Raw genomic sequence first — 22,876 nt, forward strand, 5'->3', positions numbered from 1 at the left:
ACTGGACATGAAAGCTGAAGTGTTTGGGGCACCATTACCTGCTCAGATTCAATTAAATGCTTCAAAACTCATTGGATGATGCTTCACAGTGCAGATGGACATTGACCTGAAGCATATTGCAAAAGCAACCAAAGACATTTTTAAGGCAAAGAAGTGGAATGTTGTGCAATGGCCAAGTCATATCATCTGACCTGAATCCAACTGAGCATGCGTTTCTCTTGCTCAAGCCAAAACTGAGGGCAAAACACCCAAAACACAAGCAGGAAGTGCAGACAGCTGCAGTAAAGGGCTGGCAGAGCATCACCAGGGAAGAAACCCAGCATCTGATGATGCCTATGTGTCCAACACTTCAGGCAGTCATTGACTGTAAAGGATTTGCAACCAAGTATTAAAACTGACTGTTTAATTGATGATTATGTTAGTTTGTCCAAATACATATGAGCCCTTAAAGTCGGGGGACTGTGTGAAGAAATGGTTGTAATTCCTACACGGTTCATACTACATTTTTGAAAAAAACCTTAAATGAAAGCTGAGAGTCTGCACTTTAAGCAGGTATTCATTGTTTCATTTAAAACCCATTGTGGTGGTGTACAGAGCCAAAATGATGACAACTGTATCATTGTCCAAATAATTATGGACCTGACTGTAGCTCAGTTCAGACTAAAGATTCACAACAGGACAAAACCATTTTAGAATGTAGCAGAGAAAAGTTGCAGCGGTGTGAACTGGTCAGTCTGAGCTCGACTCAATCCGGCTGATGGTGTCACCTGCAACTCAGCTGGTCAAATCACTGGTGGCTGGTTTTAGAACATAAAGCTTGTCGCCTGCTTCTACAGCCAATCGGCTTGTGGTGAAGTCCGCCAGTCAAGTCAAAATGACCGCTCTCCGTATTACAGGGTTTGTGAGGTATACTTTATTGGCCAGGTTAGAGGGTGCCTACCAAATGGCATTGTTTCACCAACCTGCCCGACTGTGCTGTGACTGGCTAGTACTAACTCTACTCTACTCTTTACCCTAGCCCTAATTGCCTCCAATCTTGATGCAGCAATCACAGCTTCCATGGCGGTACTCCTGCCTGCTTCTCCAAATTCGGGGCGTGCCAACTGATATCGACTGTATGTAACACACTGACAATGGATAAGTACTTCATACAACCCCACTTTAGAAAATCCAAACTATCCCATTAAGGCACTTCTGCATTGACTTCACTCTTCAGACCTCGAGATAACCGTTTACTTTGAGTTCAATGTTTTACTTGGACTCAAACTGATTAGAATTTGATGGTCAAGGGTCAAGGTTACCATGACCCTGCATCCGTCTCATTCTCGTGAACAGAGTATCTCAAGAACCTCACCATGGAATTTCTTCAAATTTGGCACAAACATCTGCTTTGACTCAACAATGAACAGATTAGAACTTGGTGGTCAAAGGTCAAGGTCACTGTGACCCCGCGTCCATCTCATGTTGTGGACACGATATCTCAAGAAGGCCTTGAGGGAACTACCTCAAATTTGGCACAGATGTCCACTTTGGCACACAAATGAACTGATTTGAATTTGTTGGTCAAAGGTCAATGTCACTGTGACCTCACAAAGCATGTTTTTGGCCATTACTCAGGAATTCATACGCTAATTATGACAATAGTTCACACAAGTGTCTAACAGGGTTAAATGATGAAGTGGTGACATTTTATATCCAAAAGATCAAAGGTCAACTTCACTGTGACATCATAATGTCCTGCAACAACACTTTCATGGCCAATATTTAATGTCATAACTCAGGAGGGGAGACGTTTGGTCAGATACTGAATTGGTGACCCTTATCGTGGGTGTCCACCTTGAAACTGTGCTGATGGTATAGATCTTGTCTGCTGGCGGGGACAAGATGTGTGAGGCATCCTTGTGTAATGAACATGGATGTAAACTGTATCTGCAACTTGATGGGTTCACAGAGGCGTACAACTGCAAGGCGGTAATTATAGCTTTTTTTTTTTCTTTTTTTTTTTATGATAGCAGAAACATTCTTTTTTTTTCCTTCCTGTTAATCATCTTGTGAACCCTCATATGTCTTCTTCTGACCCCTAGAGGAACTGTGTCAAAACCATAGCAGCAAATGTATTTTACAGTATGCTGTATGTGTTATGTGACATGTATCACAAGCTGAAGTCTCAACAGATTAAGTCTTACACCACAAAATGAATCCATATAAATGACAAATGAATAAATGATATTACCTAATGAACTTGTGACCTCGGCTGGGTCATCTTCTCTTGCCCACTGAGAGGTAGTCTAACAGTCCTGGGGTCTTTGGCCCCTGCAGCGCCCGCTCGAAGACCAGCAAGAGTAGTGGCTGGCTGCAGGGTCTCATGGGAAATGCAGAGCTACAGGCGAGGAGGAGGAGGAGGCGGCGTCAGTGAGCCATGAATTAAACAGAAAGGGCCGACAGTCATACACTACACAGTACAAATGTGCCAAAAGCCTTGTACGATGGCGAGATGTGTGTGTTTGCGCACATGTATGTATGGATGTGTTCTGGATATGTGTGAACAGAATAGTGAACAGATGATTGGTTCTGTATAATCCATGTCCCATGTATGTGTGTACGGACACACACAGGCTAGTGAAAATAAGCAGCTGGCCTTGGTTTGAGTGTCTCTTTGGGATGAGGAAAATATCAGTCAACACACACACACACACACACACACACACACACACACACACACACACACACACACACACACACACACAGACCTGTCTGCCAAACCTCAGTCACACACACAAAATGTACAGTACTGTGCTGACATACATACACTGGCACATTTTGGAGCTCCTCCATTTCCCATCCTGCACACACACACACACACACACACACACACACACACACACACACACACACACACACACACACACACACACACACACACAGGCGCACAGCAAGAGGGCCAGACCAGTGTGCTAAATAAAGACAGACAGTAGAACAGATTTTCACACCCAGCAGGGCCATTAGCGGCTCCGTTAGACCACCAGCAAACTTCCATCCTCATCAGCATCACAAACACATACATCCAGACACCTGCCACCAAAAAATGACACACACACACACACACACACACACACACACACACACACACACACACACACACACAGATTATGTAGAAATAAATAAACCCCACCCAAACAAATATCGACACATATCATCACTCTCTCTGCTGTGTGATTAATGTAAAGTTTTCTGTGCCTATCAACAGCAGTTAGTAACTTTTTGACACTCAGGTGTTAAAAAAATATAAGCACCTGTGTTTTGTCTGTATGTGTGGGGCCCCCAGGCTGCACCTGAAATATGTATGCTGTGTCCGGGAGCACCGGACCCCTGAGGATTGAGCTAGGAGGGAGGTTGCTACTCATGGCTGCCACCGCAGCAGCACAGCCTTCTGGGAACTGGAAAGTAGCCCGTTTGTGTGTGGACTCACTGCCTGACTTGTCTGTGAAAACTCAGCCGTGTGGTTTTGGCTCGCTAAAGCTGAGAAAACGTGTCGCCTGTAAAGCCGGCGAGCTTGTAGACGTGAGAGGAACCCAGGTGTTTTTATTGAAAAGGTGGGTTTTGATTAAATTATAAAAGGACATTGACCCGACATTGGACAGGAAATGCAAGTGATTAAACTGGTGAGATTATTGCGACTCTATTCAGCCTGCGTTACCTTCAGTTTAATGTGTTTTTGTTCTTTGTGAAAGCAAATGATGGGGTGATCCTGAGCACAGGGTAACACATTTATCTGAGGTCAGAGGTGCATTATCCTGCAAGTGGCATCAATTAGTCATTTGAAATGATTCACCTGAAGTCAGAAAGCAACTGTGAACAAACACAAAGTGAGATTTCATGGTTCAAAGGTAGAAACGTGAAAGAAAAATTCAAGTATCTCTTAAAGTGTTGATTATTTTCTTTATCTCTCAAACTTGTTGTGTGGTCCACCATGATGTCACCCGTTGGATTTTGGACTTCCGTTTTGAAGCTTTAAATTTGGCGTTTCCCCCTGAGACCCTGTGTCCTCATATAAGGACATCACATTTTGGGTTTACTTGACCTTATACTTCATTCTACTTAACTCAGACCTGTTGTCCTTGTTCATGGGCACTTTCTGTGCCATCTAGTGGCAGTAAGAGCACACTACACTAATCCATGTAAAAACAAGATGGCAGCCATCTCTGCCAAGTCAGCCTGCAGCCGACCCGACACAAAGGTATGATTAATAATGTTTGTAGTTTGATATGGCAACAAATTTGAACAATTTTAGCAACAGTAACAAACTAAGATGTTGTTCATTAGAAGTTACTTGTTTGAAGACATTAGGACCCTGAAGAGTATTTGGAGGGAAATAGGAGAAATGTCCCTGACTCTAGCTCTTGTTATTTTAGAAATAAATTCTCCAAGTTCATCTGAATTATGAATTCCCACCTCCGGGCAGGCATTTGTACCTGGCACTGTTCTCGTTAATGAGGGAGCTGATTTAATTGACTGTGTGTGCTGCAGACTGGGTTGTGAGAGTCCGTCTGACACACTAACCTGCGTGCACACACGCACACATATTCACACGCCCCGGCTTTGAGTCGACCTGGGCCGTGGCCCCAGGGAGCATCCTCTGGCATGAGCTGAGCTGTATGCAAATGAGGGGCCTATGTCACACAATAATTGCTTTGTGTTACACAGGAAGCACAGAGCCGCAGAGTGGGAGCTGGAGCTGGGGTTGGTTTTGTGCTTGCATTTACTGGAAGTGCATAAGATATCCGTGGTCACTGTGGGTGTGACTGCAGTTAATGTCATGTCTGTGGCATACAGCAGGTGATACAAAATGTTACCTCAGCCTCATTAATCAATGGTTTATCTCACAGTCTGCGCTGCACATGGTCGTGAGGTGCTACACATTTATACTGTATGGCTGTGTGACATTCAGCATATGAATAATTCCTTTGAGACTTAATTTCCAGAAAAGAAAATTACATACATGTTACAATATTCCTTTTTTTTGCATATAGTTTAATCTCCATTACAGTTATGCAGTGGCGCCCCACAAATGTCCCATGGGGTTGGCTTGATGGAGTCATTGAAACTCTTGGGGTGTTACACTAAAACCAAAAGCCTGAACTGAATTAAGGAGTCCCATACTGATCCACTTCTTGTGAGAGTTAATATTACTAACTTTCCAACATACAGGGACTAATGCTGGTACAGTTAACATCAAGTTCCAGAACAATCCTGTTTTAAAGTGCTTTGTATAAGGATGCGCGATAATATCGACACATCATCGATATTGGCTGATATTGGAACTGTAGCTCATTCTACATAAACTTTAAAAAACGACTTAATTAAATGAACTTCTTTCTTTTGTAGTTTATGTCATATACAAATGACAATGACAAAGCATTGTTATCAGCATGGGCATGGCCCCCCCTGTCCCCCTTGGGGTCGCCACTGCAGTCACGTATTATGTATGTATGCAGCCTGTGATGCAAATGGATGATGCAGCAGATCCCTATCTATGTGGGTGAATTGTACATCCATCTGTTGCTAATGCCTCGCGGCTCCGGTAGAGGGAGGCACGCGCTCCTCTCATCTCAGCCGACAGGTGTGTGCTGGCCACTTAACATGTCTTCCCTCACTGTCGCCATTATTTAAGGTAATTGCCGCATACAAAACACTGTAGATATGTAAGCACATGTTGTTGGTAGTTTGTTCATTGTTGTTCCTTATGAGAGAAAGGTGCGCACTTTATAAAGTTTAGGAGTTTGCGGCTGACGTCAGTCGGCATGTAAGCTAGCTAAATCAGAGACCTTTGCGTTATCAACATGTCGTTAGCATTAAGATAGCTAACTGTAAGCTAAGGTGTGTAGGCGTGTGTTTACTTTATATTGTTAGATTTCTTTTATGTGTCAGCTGAAATAGATGGGTTAAGAAGTTAAATATGACCCCATGTTGTACACTAAAAATAATTTACAAATTCATAAAAGGTAACTGAGAGGATTTAGGAAAAGGGAAACATAGCTAGTTGTGAAAACTGGTTCAGGTATTCATGCTGGTTTAGCCTTTGAAACCTGAGCAAATGGCTTGATTTATTTCAGAAACATAGTAAGAACACAATGAGCAATGCAAGAAGAATTATTTATTTATTTTATAAAAAAAAAAATAAATAAATAAAAACAAGAAAATTAGTAAATAAAAAAGCTAAAAACATACAAGGAAATGACCTGGAAACAGTGCTTAAAATTATAATGATGCTGTACCATAATTTTAAATGTGTAATAATACAGTAGGGCTATCAAACAATTTTATTATTTTTTTTTTATTTTATTTATTTTAAAATTAATCTAATTAATTGTGCTTTGTGATTAAATAATCTGAATTAATTGCATATATCAACTTCTACTGTGAAAGTATTTTCTTTAAAAAAAAAAAAAAAATGACAGCTCTAAAATATAGTTTTTCTCAAGCTTTTTTCCCTATTTATTTTTTAAATAATTTTTCAATCTATTTTTTTGCAGTTTGTGGGACATTTCTCACCAAGTTGCTCACTGCCTTTTTCCCATGTTTTTGAAAGAAATCAAATTTACTCAGGGTTCAAAGATTTAAATACTTGCAAAAGGCGTCTGAAAGCAGCGCAAGAAAAGTGATGTCGCTCCAGGTTTCAAAGGGTTAAATTGCAAATAACAAAATAAGAGAAATCAGGAGAGACTCATTTTGAGAGACCAGAATATTTATTTACATGTGCATATAAGTTTGAGAAATGCGAAGAGTCTTTGGCGATTTGACCCCATCGTGATGTCATCTATTCCAGGAGGGTGGCAAAGATGTAGTAGATTAGGGAACCTCCCCCCTATGAAGTCTAGACACTGGTGGTGGTGATGAGATAAGATGAAAAGGGAGCTGGATATGAAGAGGAGTGGGCTTTGATGAGCTCGTCCTGGGCTCTGGATAAGGTGACTGGAGGTGAATGGGGTGGAGGAGGGCGGGACAGTTCAGCTTAAAATGACAGCTGACAGGAGCAGAGAGGAGAACAGAGTTTGGCAGCAGCAGCATGAATGGCTGAAGGAGATCATGGCAAAGTTTGATTGGCTAACCAAGAGAGGGAGTGCCCATAGTCAGCTGATTGGTGGAAATGGGATAGAGAGAGAATTGTGAATAGAAAGTCTTCCTGATTAAACTTACACAGAGCTTTATTTGAACGTGTAGATAGTGAGATGAAGCAATATTGTTTTGTTTTATAGCACAAGCTTTATTCGCCATACATCCTTTGCTCTCCATTTTGTACTGTTAACATTCATTCCCTGCTGCCAAGCACACTGTAAGTTTAGCTGCCAATAAGTCTTTTCACAGCAAACATTTTGACTTGTTACAGTACGAAAAGCACAATTGTTAGTAATAACATTAAATGAGCTGGCATGCACAATATCAGGACCTTGAAATCAAAGCAGCCGAATGGAATTCAGTCACCATGGTTATTTACACTTGTGCTTTTACAACTGTGTCACGTCAAAATGTTTTCCATGAACAAGGCCTTTTGCTTCAGAAATTAAAGTGACATGTAACAGATTTTTTTGAAGTTGTGCGGACTTTGTTAGAGAGAGTGGGGGGGCGACATGCAGCAAAGGGTTGCAAGCCAGAGTCGAACTCGCAACCCCTGCAGCGAGGCATCACTTCTATACATGGGGCGCCGGCACTATCCACTACGCTACCGACGCCCCAACTGTTCACATTCGAACAGATACTGATACTGGTCTCCAGTGGCACTTTTGTCAGGACTTTTTCTTTAATAGCAAAAATAAATTAACACGCTGCATGGGTGACATAGTAAACTAAAAAGCTGTTCTGCTCCTCTGCTCTTTTCTTATCACACATAGAGCTTATCTTCTGTTTCTGTGTGTCTGCTCGTTTAGCAGTGATACTTGGCCATTTCTAAAATAATATAATGGCAGATTGGCGTTGCAGTGATAGTTTTGGCTTGCTGGCTCCTTTCTGGGACATGGCTGGGACACATGACGCATCTTTGTGATCAGGTGCAGTTGTCACAACTTTTTTTTTTTTTCTTTAAGATATTATTTTAGGGGCTTTTTGCCTTTATTTTAATAGGACATCTATAGTGTGAAAAAGCGGGAATGATAGGGCTGTCACTTTTTCAAAAAATCAAGGTTGAATGAATTTCAAATGACCCGTAATTCTTTCGGACCCCCCGTCCGCTCCCCTTAAACACCACAACACAACCTCATTATTTACGTTACTTTGCTCCGCTCGGCTGTGGTGCCTCTGCCTCCGCTCAGTGTTGCCAGATCTTGGGAGAGAAAGAAGCAACCAGGACTATGGAAACAAGCCCAAAAGAAGCAACGTGGAAACATCCTGCAGTCCAACATGCTACCATGCGTTTAGATAACTTATTAGATGGATTTATAGAGAGAAAGGTGACGTTTAGAGAGCAAGCCCAAATAAGCAAATCCACTTTAGATACAAGCCCAAAGTCGCGGCTAATAAGCGAACCTGGCAACCCTGCCTCCGCTGCCTCCATTGGGTGGTAAGCTAGCAGGTGAGCCCGCAGGTTTGCTGTCGCTGAAGAGTAAGACAGCTGCTTTTTACAAAGTCGACAAACAGCCTTATCTTTGGGCTTTGCCATCTACGGTGTAGAACCCAAAATACTTCCACACACTGCTTCTCAAATGTTTTGGTGTTGTGATTGTCCGCTCAGAACGGCTTTGCTCGCTGTTGTCCTCCATTTTCGTAGCAAAACAACACATTAACATTGGCTTTGTTTAGTGATAGGTCAGTAGGGCATGCAATACAGCAACATGATAGTGAATTCTTAGAGCGTCCTCTGTTGGATCTCAAGGCAAACTAGATCAAATTGTCTCATGCACCTATGGAGACTGCAGCCAACATTTTGAACAGGTAATTATAGCTCGAACATGAACTTTTTACCTCATGTCCGAAGGAATGTCCAAAACTAGAATAAAAAGATGCAGAATGTGCAAATTTGGCATCGTTGGATTTAACTTGAGTCGATACTCGGTCGTACCGATGTACTTCAGTTAGTACCCTTGAAAGTATCGAGTTTGGTATGCAGCCCCTTTGTAGAGCTGCAGTTTGATTGTATCTCTGTTTGAGTTCATCACTACGAGTTAATTAGTCATTTGATCCATTTATTTAAGACTCCGTTATATAAGACGTAATGACTAGTGTAGCTTAAATTGCATCATAAATATTATTTGTTTTCTTCTTTTAGTTATAGTAATAGTATTTTTCAAAGCACTTTTTGAAACTTTACAGAATAAACAATTGATTTATCAATGGAAAAATAATAGTTTTACATCATTAGTTGTATCCCTAAGCTATTATGTCAGCCCACGTCCCCAGAGTGTTTTTTCTCCTGCTGTGTGTGCTGATTCCACAGTTAGATTATCACTGATGAGCTCTCATAGACTTCCTAATGAGAGGGACTATCGGAGATACTCATCAGTGATCAATGTTTTCTTTGGCCTCGCACCTTTCCCGTGGATGAACGAGTATCTGTGTGCGGGTGATACGGTATGCAAGCTGGCGTTTTGTTTGCACAACCCTCTCTGCTGTCTGTCCCCTCGTTTCTTTCCCCGCCTCTTTCTTTCTTCTGCCACCCCCCTCTCCTCATTCTCTTTTATCTCCCCATCACAGATAAAAGCAAAGCGCACATCGCCGGGGAATAATTAGTCTCGGCCATCTCAAATCACTATTGCACATCTCAATCTCCCTCATTTTTGCAGCCTTTCTCCCTCAGTGCCAGGCATAGTATTAACCCACACTGCTTTGGGAGATGCCCAGGCACTCCAACTCTAAAGGTACCTCAGCATCTGTTTTACATTTTTATCTCTGTTTAGCATCTATTAAGCCCTCTGCCTGCTATGCTGCTCTTTCATATATCATTTTCACTCACTTTTTCTCTTGTATCACTTAAGTTTTCCTTTTGCCTTTGCTTCATAGTATATGATTTCTTAGCGTTGACAGAGACTTAACTTCGCTGTGACTTTTTTGATTAGCCGTGTCTGTGTTTTGACTCTGCTTTTTATGCTTCCGCTGTGTCGAGGCTTTCTTTATGGTTGACTAGCCACAGGGTTCAGATTTTACCAGAACAAAGTGCAGTCGGGGGCACAGTTTCAAACTTGAAAATGCAAGGTAGTAATGTGAGGTGAAGCTGACAGATCAATACTGTGCGGTGCTTTATTGAGTCTCCTCTGTGTTGTTCTATTTGTCATAAATATTCATACATGACGGCCAGCCTACGGGTTAGCACCGCGCTCAGGTTTCTCAAAAGTCAGAAGTCAGAAACACCAAAGTGCTGTTTATAAATATGCATCAAGAATGAATATTCATCATTGACTTGTTCAGATATGTCACGCACTTTTGAACTACAAACAAGTGCTCTTCATATGCTGGTAATTTCTCTTGATTTTCTTTATTATGTATTTTATGTACCATGTTTTATATCCTTGGATTTTTTCACGATCCTCAACATAACTTACCATTTCAATCTGCAGTGCAGTACTTTGAAATACGATGATAAGCTATATGCATCTTTCACAACTCCTCTGAAGTATGCAGTCAGTGCCCAGTTTATTAGGCACACCTAACTAAAACTAATGCAGTCCTGCAATAAGTCCTTCCTTCATGAAGGTTATAATGTTTAAATTGTTTTAGAGAGAGAGGCATTCAACTTTATGGTCATTTTGGAATGAGTGTTTTAATATTTTGTCCAACCCATTTATATCATAAAGGTTGGACTAATACTGCAAAACACTGCAAGTATTCCCGACTTCGGATCTGAAGGCATACCAGGGCATCTGCTCTGTAAAACATGGATGCCCACAACAAACGGATGTTTTTATATCAAATCTCTGAGCTTCACAGGCGTTACAGAAGACCTACATGAGTTGGCACAGCATCATTAGTGAAGAGAAACGGTGTACAAAGTAATACGTTAACAGTCTTGCTTGTCTACTTACAAAAGCACAAAATGGTGTGAACAGATGCTGAGCTTAATAGTGTGAACCATCACAGCCAATAGTGTAAGTGTTTGTGTGCATTCTTGCTGTGTAGACAAAGATTCACTTGCTCGCAAAGTACAAATCAGCTGAGTAAAAATGGCAGCTACGACTTTCTGTAGTCGTTTGTTTGTTTTGGTTTATGCCCCTGGACGCAGACTGGCCAATCATAACGCAGCATCAGGCCGGCTCAGACCAGGGTCCGATAACAACACAGCTGTGCTCCATTGACTCTAATGCAGTTGTTTCAGATTTCCTTCATTTTCAGGCTGGTTTTGTGGCTTCGGAGCTAAATGTTGTGCCTGGGGCACGTCATGTATTAATGATACTCGTTACCTGGAGAGGTTGGAAAACATCTACGTTTCTTCCCTGTTCCAAAATCAGACCCTGAAAAGTGTAGGGTTAGCTAGCTAGCTACTGAAGATATAGCCTATTGAATGTATACACATGCTGCTTTTGCTTTTTAATGATTGTAACAGTGAAACAAAGACCGACCCTGCTGTACAGGAACCAGTGAAGGGAAGCAGGGAAACTTTGCTGATATTCAACCAGCTCTGTGGCATCACATAAATGTTGTTTGACTTTCCCTGGAGATCCCTGCCCATGCAGCGGCGGAGATCCAGACACACAGCTGGTACAATATCAGCAAAGTTTCCCTTTATATTCATTGTCTTGTGTGGCGATCAGCAGTGATGTGGTGGTTCACTTTTACACTGTGATCTGTGGCCTGTAGTTCGGCTTTAGCTTCTAACTATCTTTGTCTTTTTAACCTGTTGTTGCTGCTGAGTCAGTTTGACATCCTGGATATATCCTTCAAACACAGACTGTAGACCCCTCTGTCTGCTTCTCTCTGGAATCACTGTTTCAGTTTTCCAAAAATGTGATCATATTTCTTCAGGGAGTGCAGTTAGTGACAGTGTGGGCTGCAAGCTTACTCCGACAGCTTGTTGGACCATCACAAAGGGGCGGGACTTAGCGAAGGGTCATGTGTATAGCAGAATGGTATATTTACTCCAAAAGTGCACCTAATGAAGAATTCAGCTCCGAAAATAGAAAATCAGTATGTGGTGCCAAATGTTAATATCGTTGTGGGCCGCCACAAATGAATGAATATGTGAGACACACTGCTCAAAATTCATATCAGACAGCCAAATCTGAGTCGACTGGTATCATTCAGAGACGGGTACAGCCCTGAAACTAAAGATTTATGATAACAAAGTAAACCTCACGCAATACTAGTAGTGTAAATACTGCCTAGTCAGTCAAAATCTTCAGTCAAATTAAACATATACTTCCAGAAGCTTCTGTAGAATGAAAGTGAAAAGCTTGTTAATCATCGTCAGTTTTCTCACTCTGTTTTCAGTCCCTATTTTCCTCCCCATTCCTCCTCTTATCAGTCTACCTCCGGCGGATTTGTCGAGCCGAAATTGAAGAACAAAATATCAGCCCTATAGATCATTTTGACAGTTTAATTTCAATGCCTGATTATCAGTCAATTTGATAATTATATTATCCAACCATCCAATTAATGTGTTCTATATTTACAATGATCATCAAGTAAGCTCTCCATTTTTGCGCCATTTATCAAGGGTGAGATATTAGAACCACAAGGGACCCTGACAGTTTGTGTGTCAGGCTCCATGATTGAGATATAAAAATCAGAGTGTGTGCTGCCATGTTCAGTATGTGCATCACCCCGTGGAAAGGTTCTCGCTGGTCTTCCTGAATCCATTCCTTCACACTCAACAGAGCGTGTTCAAGAAACACAGTGAGAGCGAAAGACAGAGCGAAACGGAGTGGAGGCGAACGAATGATGAAAGGATTTCATGCCTCCTCCTCGGCTTTACTCCTCTCCTGTCTGCTCTGTCTAGCTCGGAGGAAAGTGGTGCCCTGTGCCAATGAGTTGCTGACACACAAATACACAGAGCAGGAGAAGCAGGAGCAATCCTTCCTGACTCAATGCCTGTGCTTCCACTTCTCTGTTAGCCAGGCACCTCCGACCCTCCCAGAGCAAATCGAGATCACACCCAGCACAAGCAACAGTGCCTCATATGAGATTAGGTAGCTCCAAATGGGACACGTTCCGAAAGGTTTTTCCATCTGGAGCGTGGCAGCTTGGTGTTTACATGCCGGTGATAATCAAATACCGCAGAGTTTGCTTTGTCTTAGGTGAGATCCAAGCATCTGACCATCTCCAATCTGTTACAGTCAGATAGATGTAAGCATCAGATGCGCTTGTCTCTTTGTTCACGTCTTTTCATTCGAATGTTTTTCAGTACTTTGACAACTCCATGTTTGCTTCTCATCTATGCCAACCATATCAGGATGAAAGATAAGTTCACATGAAATGAATTTGCGTCTCTCTCTCATCCTGAAAGCTCATCCTTTTTTCCCTGTCATTCTTTAGTCTGTGTTTTTATGCGCACAGTTGTGCCTCTGGGTTCACGGATGTGTGTGGGATTTAAAAGCGGATGCTCTTTACTGGGATGCTTTTGAGGTATTTTCTGTTTGCAAGATGTCTCATTAAAAAAAATAATAAATAATAAATCTTTATTCTTTACAGATGACGTGCCTCCCTACTTCAAGACGGAGCCGGTGCGCAGCCAGCTCCATCTGGAGCGCAACAGGCTGGTGCTGACCTGTATGGCTGAGGGAAGCTGGCCGCTGGAGTTCAAATGGATCCACAACAGCACAGAGCTGACCCGCTTCTCCCTGGAGTACAGGTGAGGATAAACTCAGTACCTTTCATTGAGAGAAAGAGATGTGTTACTGACTGATTGATGGATTGGTTTCATAAATGGGATGGGAAATTCAGTTTAGTCGGGAAGCTGCCGTACAGTATTTGTACTAAACTCACTAAAATCGTAGCCAAACGCCTGAATAGCAGCTACCTTAGTTTTGCTTTATGATGGCCAGAGGAAGTGATTACAGCGGCCGGTAAGTCATTAACATACATGCAACATCCTTTGAGGTAAAGCTAACTAACATAGAGCTTAGATTGGGCCCAGAAAATCCAGCCCGACCCCACCCGAGCCCGTGCATGTCCTGTCTGAGCACGGCCTGGCCCGTCCCTTTAACTTTAATTACGTGCCCGAGCCCGGTTTAAACCCGACATTTTTTTAAGGATACGAACGTGGACATTGAAGACTGACTCTTGTCTTTCTTTCCATGGCAAGCCTTCGTCATGTGCCTCTTAAGTGTCGAGGTCCCTGTCTTTTTGCTGTCATATACCAGCACCGTGCTGCACTTTGTACACTCGACGAGGCCGACACACACGTTGTCGACATTGACAACTCACATGTGCGTGGCCAGTGGGCCCCCCCACCAGGTGTGATAAGTAGTTGGTTCCATAGACTAGGTCTATTATGAGGAGCCCGACCCATCCGAGCCCGAGGATAGTGGCGGGAAATTATGGCCTGGTTCGGGCTCGGGCAGAGATGCTAAGCTCTAAAGTAACATCAGCCAAAGTAACTCAAATTCTCATGAAGAAAAAAACTAAGGTAAATTAATCTTACATAGTGAAAACTGTTAGCCAAGGTGATTTAGTGCCGTTAAGCTACATTTATGTCATGTATTTAAACATATCAGATTATAATCTGTAATACTAATTTATTAGGTTAAATCAGTGACTGTATATAAAGATGGACAACAGGTCTCCACTTCCTCCTAATGTACAAAAATGAAGCTAAAATATCCCGGATGCGGCCGCTGCCATCCTGTCCAGGTGATGCCATTTTGAGACAGAGTCCATGCAGTAGGGGTGTAAATCACCAATTTCATCACGATATGATATCATATCGATTTTTTGGACAACGATACGATATTTACCGATAGTACACCATCTGCCACAGTACGATTTCGATATGATGCAATTTAGGGGCCTGCTATTGATATGAGACAGTTACAGAAGAAGCTGCCACCCCTTTCTTTTCTTCTTTTGACCATCAAAGATTAAAAACAAACACATGAATAGTAAGTGCAGTAAAGTTTACTTTAAAGTGACTCCACTAACACACATAAAACAGCACATAGGATAAGTAAACCGTCAGGGCTTTGTGACAGCAAGACCTCTCTGGAAGAAGTGTTTCCATTTTAATCTCAACCATGACCCTTTTCCCAAGATTGCAGGTCTATCTGGCTCAAAGCCCTGAAGGCAAACGTCTCCCAACAGCCATTAAACATGGATTAACAACAACATTGTTTAAGAAAAGTATCAGATTCAGCTGCAGTAATAACTGTTAAGGTTCAGAGACAAAACATTATTAGGTTTAGCATGGTTACACTGCATGAATTAGCCTAGCAGCTAGCGGACTTTCTCTCTACTCATAGCTTTACAAATTACATGTAACATTATTTTTTTACTCACTGTTGGTTTAAGTCACTGCATCTCCCGACAGAACAGCACGTTGGATTTCAGCCTGCATGCATGTTTTTGCAGATGAACATCGTTGAAACAGAGCAGCTAATGTTGCTGTAGCGAGAAGTTAGCGGAGTGAGACGCCCGACCAGGCGTAGTGTTTTATCTCATCTCATCCTCTATCTGTTGACCTGTGTTTACTCCAAAATCCAAAATATTTCCACTCTGCTGATTTAATCCCAAGTAAATAACTTCATCCTCATCGTCTTTCTCTCAACTGCTTGCCACCTGCCTGCTGCTGTTTGATGGTGACACAGATTTTCAAAATAAAAGCGTATCCTAAAGATGACGATATGGATCGATGTTTTCACTTTGCATCGATGACATTGGATCGTTGAGTCCAACCAATCGTGAACAGCACCATTGATTACAAGTGCACCAATTGGCACACACAGCTGACGATCATGACGTCCAACCACCTTTTTATAGCATCAAATAACTGATTAAAACCAAACCTACCAGAAAATGAACACTTGAAAAAACATCCTAAAATGACTGAAACTATCTTTAGGGAAAACAAACATGACATGTACTTTGCTCTTTTAGTTTGGCCCATGTCCCATCTGTTAACATAGAGGAAGCTGGGTTATTGACCTTACTGCAGTCAGCCACCAGGGGGACAGTCGAGACGTTTTCGGCTTCACTTTTGGGGAGCTGTCTTGCCGTCCGTCTTTATAAACAGTCTGTGGTTCAGGTGGACAAGAAAGATGAAAGGACACATTTTGTTCGTAGCTGTTTGCTGCATTAAGATTGATCAAAGGCAGAGCGCCTGCATATTCTTGGTCTTGTGTGACAATTTTTATGAATATAATATTCTGCCTGAAAAGGTGTAAAATTAAGGTAAAGTTAAGGCTCAAATCTCCAAAACACTGTCTGTCCCTTAAGGGCAGTATAGTATTCTGCACGTTCATCCTTTTTTCAACAAAGTCAGTTGTAGTTTTATCACGGAATAGCCTGCTAAATAAAGAAATAGCTGTGCTGTTATGCCTGTTCTTTTTTTTGTTGCCTCTGCCTCTCTCCTTGCACCTCGTGGCTCTGTGACCTCCATCACTCTCTCTGGAGCGGCTGCACACAGGCGAGAGGCATGAATGAGAGTTAGAGCACGAGATAAACCGTCTTTAATGGTAACTTTAAGATCTGGAATGTGGCGAACATTGCTCTTATCTCGGAGAGTAGTGTGTCTTCACTGAGTGTTCGTGTGCAGACAGCAGTGTAAATGAAGCACTGGAGGATTGAAAGGGCGCTCTTTGACTCACACTTTGCTGATCTTAGCTGAACCATTGTGTCCACGTGCGAGTGTGTACGTGAAAACAACAGAGGGTGAACATACAAGCAGCCTCAGCCCTGTTGATGGAGCTGGGTCTTCCTGCTGGCAATCTCTGGAGACAGATAAGACCAGAGTGGGGACAGCAGGGTAGGAAGGGCAGGAGTGACACACAGATGCTGGAACAATTGATCAGAATGGACTGTACTTGAGAATTACACTGTCTGTTGGAGCCTCAGGGCCCACTTGACTGTGTTATTGGGTAAGTGATTGAGTGATAGGATGGGTGATTAAACAAGCAGTCAGGCACAAAGCTGTGCAGGATTCTGCATGTGTGTGTGAGTGAGTGTGTGTGTACTGTATAAAAGCATGATTTAAGACGTGGACACTTCAGAGTTGCAGAACATGTGTCATTGTCTTGAAAACAGTCGTTGCACTTGGGGAACCACAATTTCCCTGGAATCCTTTAAATCGAATCAAACAATCTCTCTGTGCCCATCCCATTGGTTTATAGTTCAGAACAATACATCACTGTGCTGTGTACTAATGCAACATCCTGTTTCAATAGGAGATACATCAAATAAAGGAAGCAAAGATACGACGTGTATTTATGTACTTAATGCCTACCATATACTAGAGGACTTTGAAAAGACTTTAAAAATATTTTTAAAAGCCTGACACTATCTTACATTAAAGACAATGTGAGGTTTAAGTCACACATTATAAGATTTCACGAAGACTTGTGATCTTGCAGGGTAACTATGAGCAAGACTACAACTAAATTCCCTTTTGAGATTATTTCCGATCCTGCTCCTGGTGGAAAATATTATGCTAAACTACCTTTAAGAAATATGATGTATTAACTTGTCTGCAAAGGCACGAAACTTTAGAAAATGGTATTTAGAGGCTGACTGGCGATACCTGATATATACCTCTGTATTTTCTACATGACACTTTTATAAAAACAGACTGTGATCAAAATAAAATGCAAAGACAGGGTTTTTTTCCCCCTGTTTATGAATATACAGCTGCACAACATGTAAATGAAAGATGATATAAAATAAATAGCAGGGCTGTGCATTAATTCCATGTCCTTACAAATGAATCTAGTGTTAATTTAATAATTTAAATCTTTTTATTTTTTTTATTTAATCTTATTTATGCACAGAGCATCAACAGAGAGGCTGAGAGAGGGACAGAGCGAGAGACACTTTGTCCTTGTTATACACGTCTTGTAGGCCTATATGAAGCGTCTGTGTTCCCGCTGCATTTTTTAAACTCGTATGTCGCCTACATCCATGCACCGTCTCCATGTTGCAAAACAGACTACAACTACCAAGAAGAAGCATGACAGGCTATGATGCACCTCACACACACTAGCAGCGCAGCGCTGGATCACACGTGTGCTACTGCAGTAACTTCGTTCATCTCACAGACTGATTTAACATAGCATGTGCAATATACAGAACGATGTCACACTGTAGACTAATGAACACACAGATTAAACACAGGAGCAGCTCTGTGTCTCTGAGTGTTGCTGGAGAACTTGTGAGTGAGTGAGTGAGTGGGGCAGAGCTGTGTGCAGAGTGTTAGAGAGAAGAGATAGACACAGGCAGGGCTGAAAATGAACACCCGCCAAGCGCCAAATGCGGGTAGATTTCCCATTTGGCGGCTAAATCTCGGAAGGCTATCTGCCACATTGGCGGGTAAATGTTTGTACCAAAATAGTCATGGAATAAATTGTATATATAATAGCTATTTGATGTTGTTGCTCTGTTTGTTGTGTGTCGCACTTAAATTGCTCCCCGCTGCATCAAGGAACCCGTAGGCCTACTCGGAGGACACGCGTGCAGGTAGTCATATCGCGGGCCTAGATCCATGAACTGTTGTTAGTAGTAGGGATGCACCGAAATGAAAATTTGTGGCCGAAGCCGAATAATATTAAGCGTTTGGCCGAATACCGAGTACCGAATACCGAATATCGTTGTTTAGTTTTTCATTAGTTTTTGCAGATGAACCCCCTCCAGATTAGTGTTGTCACGGTACCAAAATTAGGACCCACTGTGTGATACCAGTGAAAGTATCACGGTTCTGAGTAGTATCACGATACCACAGCAAAAATGAGGCAGATGTGCCTTTTGTCATTTATAAAAAGATAAATCACTTTTCTATAATACATCAATGATATTTCAATGGAATAAATTACTTATTGACTTATTCATACTTCAAAAACAGCATCAATCAGTGATGAACATAGGGGGGATCAAAATAAAATAAATAAATAAAATAAGAATCAACCAGCCACCCTCCTCCCCTGACAGTCCCTTCATAAGTAAAGAACAGTTCCTAAAGTGCGGTGAGGTTTGTGGGCCGTGAACGGCTCGTTTCACCTCTGACACATCACGTACGGTCTGTGTTCAGCTGGCTCGGCTGTTCAGGTACTTCTGGGCAGTCCACACGCCAAGAAGAGGATATTATTGGAGCCAACTTCTCCGTCGCCCGGTAAGCCTATGGCCGCCGTATTTGACAGGAATACATTACTGTCTGTGTCGTTCAACCCACAATCAGTGGGATTCGCCTTTCGTTTCTGCTGCTGGTTGAAATCTGTAGGCTGCTCGCACAGCGTGCTGAATGATTTAAGCCTATTTTGCTCGCTCAAAACTATTTTTAGTCGCAAATGCGTGTGCCGTGACGGGCGGATTGCCACACTGCCGACATTTTACTCTGCCCGTCAAGGCACGCTGTTTGATTGCGTTATCAAAACACGCCGCTATTATTCGGCCTTGCTTTTAACTTATTCCACCGAACACTGAATGTGTGTTTTTTTGCAATATTCGGCCGAATATATTCGGTTACCGAATATTCGGTGCATCCCTAGTTAGTAGCAAGCAAGCTATCACCGCGGGCGTCATGTGGCGACATTTACCAAGTGTAGGTAAACCACCAACAAAACGAAAAACACAGATGAGGACGAAGCTGAAGCTGTAACATTACAGAAAAAGAGAGAGGTTCGGCGATAACGGCGTTTCAAGAGGCTGGCTACACTACTATGCTGAAGGTGCAGTAATGAGCTGTAATGTATGTCGGCAATATGCTAAAGAAAAAAACCGTAACAACTCGTTTGTCATCGGTAGTGTCACATCGCCTGCTATGTTACTGTAAATTATTGTCATGTTTGAAGTACAAAGTGCAAATGGAACTTTGAGCTCAAAACTTGATAATATTAAACTAATTTTTTACTTAAATATGATGCTAAGAGGATACCTCAGAAGATGGATCCCTCAGGTGTAGCTTCATCATATGATGTTAGTTATAGTAAATTAAAATTTCTCTTTAATTCATTAATACTTTTCTACTGTTTTGAAAACGTACCAAACCGTGATACACCGGTATCATATAGAATTGAACCGTGAATTTTGTGAACTGTTGCACCCCCAATGTCCACGTCATTGAACCCCTGTGATTTTATTCCAACACTGGAAATTTGACTGCAACAGTGAATTCGCTTGAGAAGTTGTTTGGTGTGAGGCTGGCATAATGTGGAGTGCATCCATTCAGTTTCTTGCGTACTCTGACAGTTTTTTGCATGTGAAAGAGTATTCTGTGTGAGCGTGTGTGTGTGTATTGTTTGTGTGCGGGTATGCAGTCCTCCTCGTTCCTCAAGTCGACCTTTCTCTGTGCCAGGAGAGTATTTGAGCAGAGCAGACCCCCATATTAATGAGGTTATGGTAGAGGTCCCCAGTGCTGACTGCTGGTTTAAATATTGACACCATGCGACTTGACCTTGTGTCCTCTGGCAACCGATCAATACTGCAAGGTGTGTGTGTGTGTGTGTGTGTGTGTGTGTGTGTGTGTGTGTGTATGTGTGTGTGGGCATTACTATTCAACATGTAGGGGTGTGTGTGTGTGTGTGTGTGTGTGTGTGTGTGTGTGTGTGAGAAAGAGAGTGCTGGAAGAGGTAAGAGAGTGGCACAGTTTTAGTGATCTGCTGAGGGGAGTGTCACACTTGGGAATGAACAGGCTCAGCATTGACTGCTGTCACATTACAGCAGCATCACCTGAATCGTATCTGAGTGCCAACCACACACACACACACACACACACACACACACACACACACACACACACACACACACACCTGTATCCACAGCATCCTGCTTTCTTTGTTCCCACATAATCATTTAAAAGATTTATCTCCAAATTAAAATTCAACTTAATTAAGACTGAAGATTCTATCCAATATAATTAAGGATTTTTGAACCCATCAGTCTGTGAATTATCCCGAACACAATGCTTTGGTCAATCAGCTGGTCTATAAATACACATCATAGCAGCGCATCTTCGTATCACGTGACCAAAACCTCAGGGGCGTTTACCTGGCACGCCACCAGTCTATATGCAGCCAGTTAACCTAGAAACTTAATTAAGATAGTTAATTATTAATCAAACCTCAGGAGGAGTTTTTGTTTGTCAATTGTTTCTTGGCTGGTTGGTGGAGTGTGGCCTTTGTTTCCTGTAGGGAATAGAAAGCATCTACCTCATTTTCATATTGTGATGAGACGGACAGACTAAAAATAAAATGAGACAGAGTGTTAAAGGTGTAGTTCATATTTTGGAAGTGGGGTTTTAGACGTCAGTCGGCACGCCCCCGGTTTAAAGAACCAAGCTGGAGTCCCACACAGAAGCTGAACCAGTGGAATTCAAACATTTTGTGTACAAGGTCCACTGAAGACCAAGCCAACATCCCAAGGCACACCTATATTTATATGTGTGCATAATAAACTATATAACATGTGTTACTACTTTTATCATGACACAAATGTTTGTTTTTATTTACTAAAATCAAATAACCGACAGCTATTATAAATATGTATTATTATTATAAATATATATAAATATTAAAAAAAAAGATTCAAGAATTAATTTTAAACATACCTTGTTTATTCATTATTATTATTATTATTATTATTATTATTATTATTATTATTATTATTATCATTTAGTTATTTAGTTTATTTATTTGTTTTTAATCTTTACTTTTATTTTTTTTTAATATTATGAATAATATGTTCTTAAAGAAATAATGAAAAGCATAATTGAAAAAAAAAGAATATTTTTATGCATTTTAAAATACATCAAAGCACCAATGACACATCCATTTAGCGGGAAATAATGTAAGATAATGTGATGTTTCATGCTTTTATAATTCCCTCGCACAAACGGCGACAATTGGGTTTCCTGTGAAGGTTTTTTTCAATTAAATTAAATTACATTTTTTAGGTAAAGTTTGCGTCTTTATTAGGACATGGGTGTACAGTCAATTAAACATTAATTCATAACTTTTGTATAGGCCCAGTTGCCCAGTAATAATATGTGGTTATCACAGAATTCCACAGCACACCTGGATTGGCATCACGGCACCCCATTTGAGAACCACTGAGCTAAGCAGTGTACTGCTGTGGACAGCTCAGCAACAAAACATATTTTAGCCACCTAAAAAAACCTATATCAGTTTCATTATACACTATATTGAGAGAATTATGGTTGCTCCCCCCCAGGAGGAGTCGACAAGTCGTGTGTTTTCTCTCTCTCTCTCTCTCTCTCTCTCTCTCTCTCTCTCTCTCTCTCTCTCTCTCTCTCTCTCTCTCTCTCTCTGTGGCTTTAGCCTCACGTCACCAGGCTCTTCACATAAAGTAAAGAGCCTGGTTTTTATTCACTCTGAATTTTGTCTGGATTCTGGTGCCAGTCTAGAGAGCGGATGCGGAATTCACCAAATTCACCAAAGTAAAAGTGTTCACCAAAGTAAAACTTTAAATTCTGGTGCACCATCGATTTGGGGTGATGAGGGGTGTAAGAAAATCAATTAACTTAACTGACTCCATGAGGAATGTCCGCAGTCATTCCGGTTTTCATAGTCGAGCGCACTTCCGCGTTGTAGTTTCCTGTAAAAATGTCTGTGAAAAATCCCTGTAATGTGAAAAATACATGGTGAGCAGTCACTGGTGCGCGGAGCAGAGTCTGTGCAGTCGTAAAATCTGAGCTTTGCGCGCACAGGGCTTGCAGACGTCCGCTTTGAGTCCGTGTGGACCTCCGCAGAGTCCGTTCCACATACATTCCGCCCGAGTATGTTCTGGCCTGACAGACACA

General features: G+C 41.7%; 1 protein-coding gene across 5 annotated transcripts in view; it reads left to right on the forward strand.

Annotated features, from left to right (window-relative positions):
• Positions 1-22,876, forward strand: part of sdk2b (sidekick cell adhesion molecule 2b) — a 468,332-nt gene that overhangs the window by 296,633 nt on the left and 148,823 nt on the right. For all 5 annotated transcript variants that reach the window (XM_078163249.1, XM_033611150.2, XM_078163251.1 and 2 more), the window contains exon 2: positions 13,612-13,771. In XM_078163249.1, the coding sequence (XP_078019375.1) occupies positions 13,612-13,771 (160 nt within the window). The remainder of the gene's footprint in view (positions 1-13,611; positions 13,772-22,876) is intronic.

This window comes from Epinephelus lanceolatus, chromosome 21 (genome assembly GCF_041903045.1).
Source record: "Epinephelus lanceolatus isolate andai-2023 chromosome 21, ASM4190304v1, whole genome shotgun sequence".
In the NCBI taxonomy this organism is placed as follows: domain Eukaryota; kingdom Metazoa; phylum Chordata; class Actinopteri; order Perciformes; family Serranidae; genus Epinephelus; species Epinephelus lanceolatus.